Source organism: Colobus angolensis, unplaced genomic scaffold (genome assembly GCF_000951035.1).
Source record: "Colobus angolensis palliatus isolate OR3802 unplaced genomic scaffold, Cang.pa_1.0 Scaffold76, whole genome shotgun sequence".
NCBI classification, from domain to species: domain Eukaryota; kingdom Metazoa; phylum Chordata; class Mammalia; order Primates; family Cercopithecidae; genus Colobus; species Colobus angolensis.
The window spans coordinates 354215-355337 of record NW_012121376.1 but is presented as its reverse complement, the minus strand read 5'-3'; the positions used below and the strand labels follow the sequence as shown (position 1 = coordinate 355337).

Genomic DNA, 1123 nt, shown 5'->3' with positions numbered 1-1123 from the left:
GGCTCATGCCTGTAATCCCAGCACTTTGGGAGGCTGAGGTGGGCGGATCACGAGGTCAGGAGATCGAGATCATCCTGGCTAACACGGTGAAACCCCATCTACTAAAAATACAAGAAAATTAGCCGGTCGTTGTGGTGGGTGCCTGTAGTCCCAGCTACTCGGGAGGCTGATGTAGGAGAATGGCAAGAACCAGGGAGGCAGAGTTTGCAGTGAGCTGAGATGGCTCCACTGCACTCCAGCCTGGGCGACAGAGTGAGACTCTGTCTCAAAAAAAAAGAAAAAATAAACTGCATGTTCTCAATCCATGATGAACATTTCACAGAAAACTGTCACACGGAAGCAGGATCACAGGGCAGAGAGCCCATGTGTCTATGTGACATCTACCCTGGCAGTCAGGACGAGGGAAAACACATACCCTAGTCACTGCAGTTTCTTCTCCATCATCATCCGGCCTACTCAGATGCAACTAGCAGCATGTTCATCTTCTGCCAAGGGTCTGTGACGGCCTGAGTAGGACTAGCCTTCCACCTTGTCTCAAGAAAGGTTCCACAGCCACCAGCCCGGGGTCAGTCTTCACCACCAAATACTGGACTACTACCCTGACATCACTACGGGGAAAATGGCCCAGCCACAGAGCCCCAACCACGGGCTGTGCACACGAGGCACAGCGTAAGCCCCCATCCATCCTCACCGTCATGCTGGCTGGGGTCTGTCATGGAGGCTCTTAGCTGTCCCAGTGCAGCCGTGAGCTGTTCCAGGGGCTCCTCAGCAGAGCTGGGTTCTGCCCTCACTCCCAGGGCTGCATCTGTGAGGAGGAGGAGACCGGAAGTAAAGACACTCGACAGGACTCTTCACTGCAGACACAGAAGCCTCACACAGCCAAGCACAGAGCTGAGCACTTCCAAGCCGCTGTGCGCGGCAGACAGTTACTGGGAGTCCCTGAGGAGGTAAATGCGGTGCTCTTCCTCATGCTGGATGCCACCACATCGGAAATTACATTTATAAACAAGTTTAATAAAAAATTACATTTATAAACAAGTTTAAGAAAAAAAGGGGGCCGGGCGCGGTGGCTCAAGCCTGTAATCCCAGCACTTTGGGAGGCCGAGACGGGCGGATCACGAGG

General features: G+C 53.3%; 1 protein-coding gene across 1 annotated transcript in view; it reads right to left on the bottom strand.

Moving 5' to 3' along the window:
• FANCA (Fanconi anemia, complementation group A) overlaps positions 1-1123 on the bottom strand; it is a 77381-nt gene that overhangs the window by 38965 nt on the left and 37293 nt on the right. The window contains exon 19 of the mRNA XM_011927977.1: positions 692-805. Within this exon, the coding sequence (XP_011783367.1) occupies positions 692-805 (114 nt within the window). The remainder of the gene's footprint in view (positions 1-691; positions 806-1123) is intronic.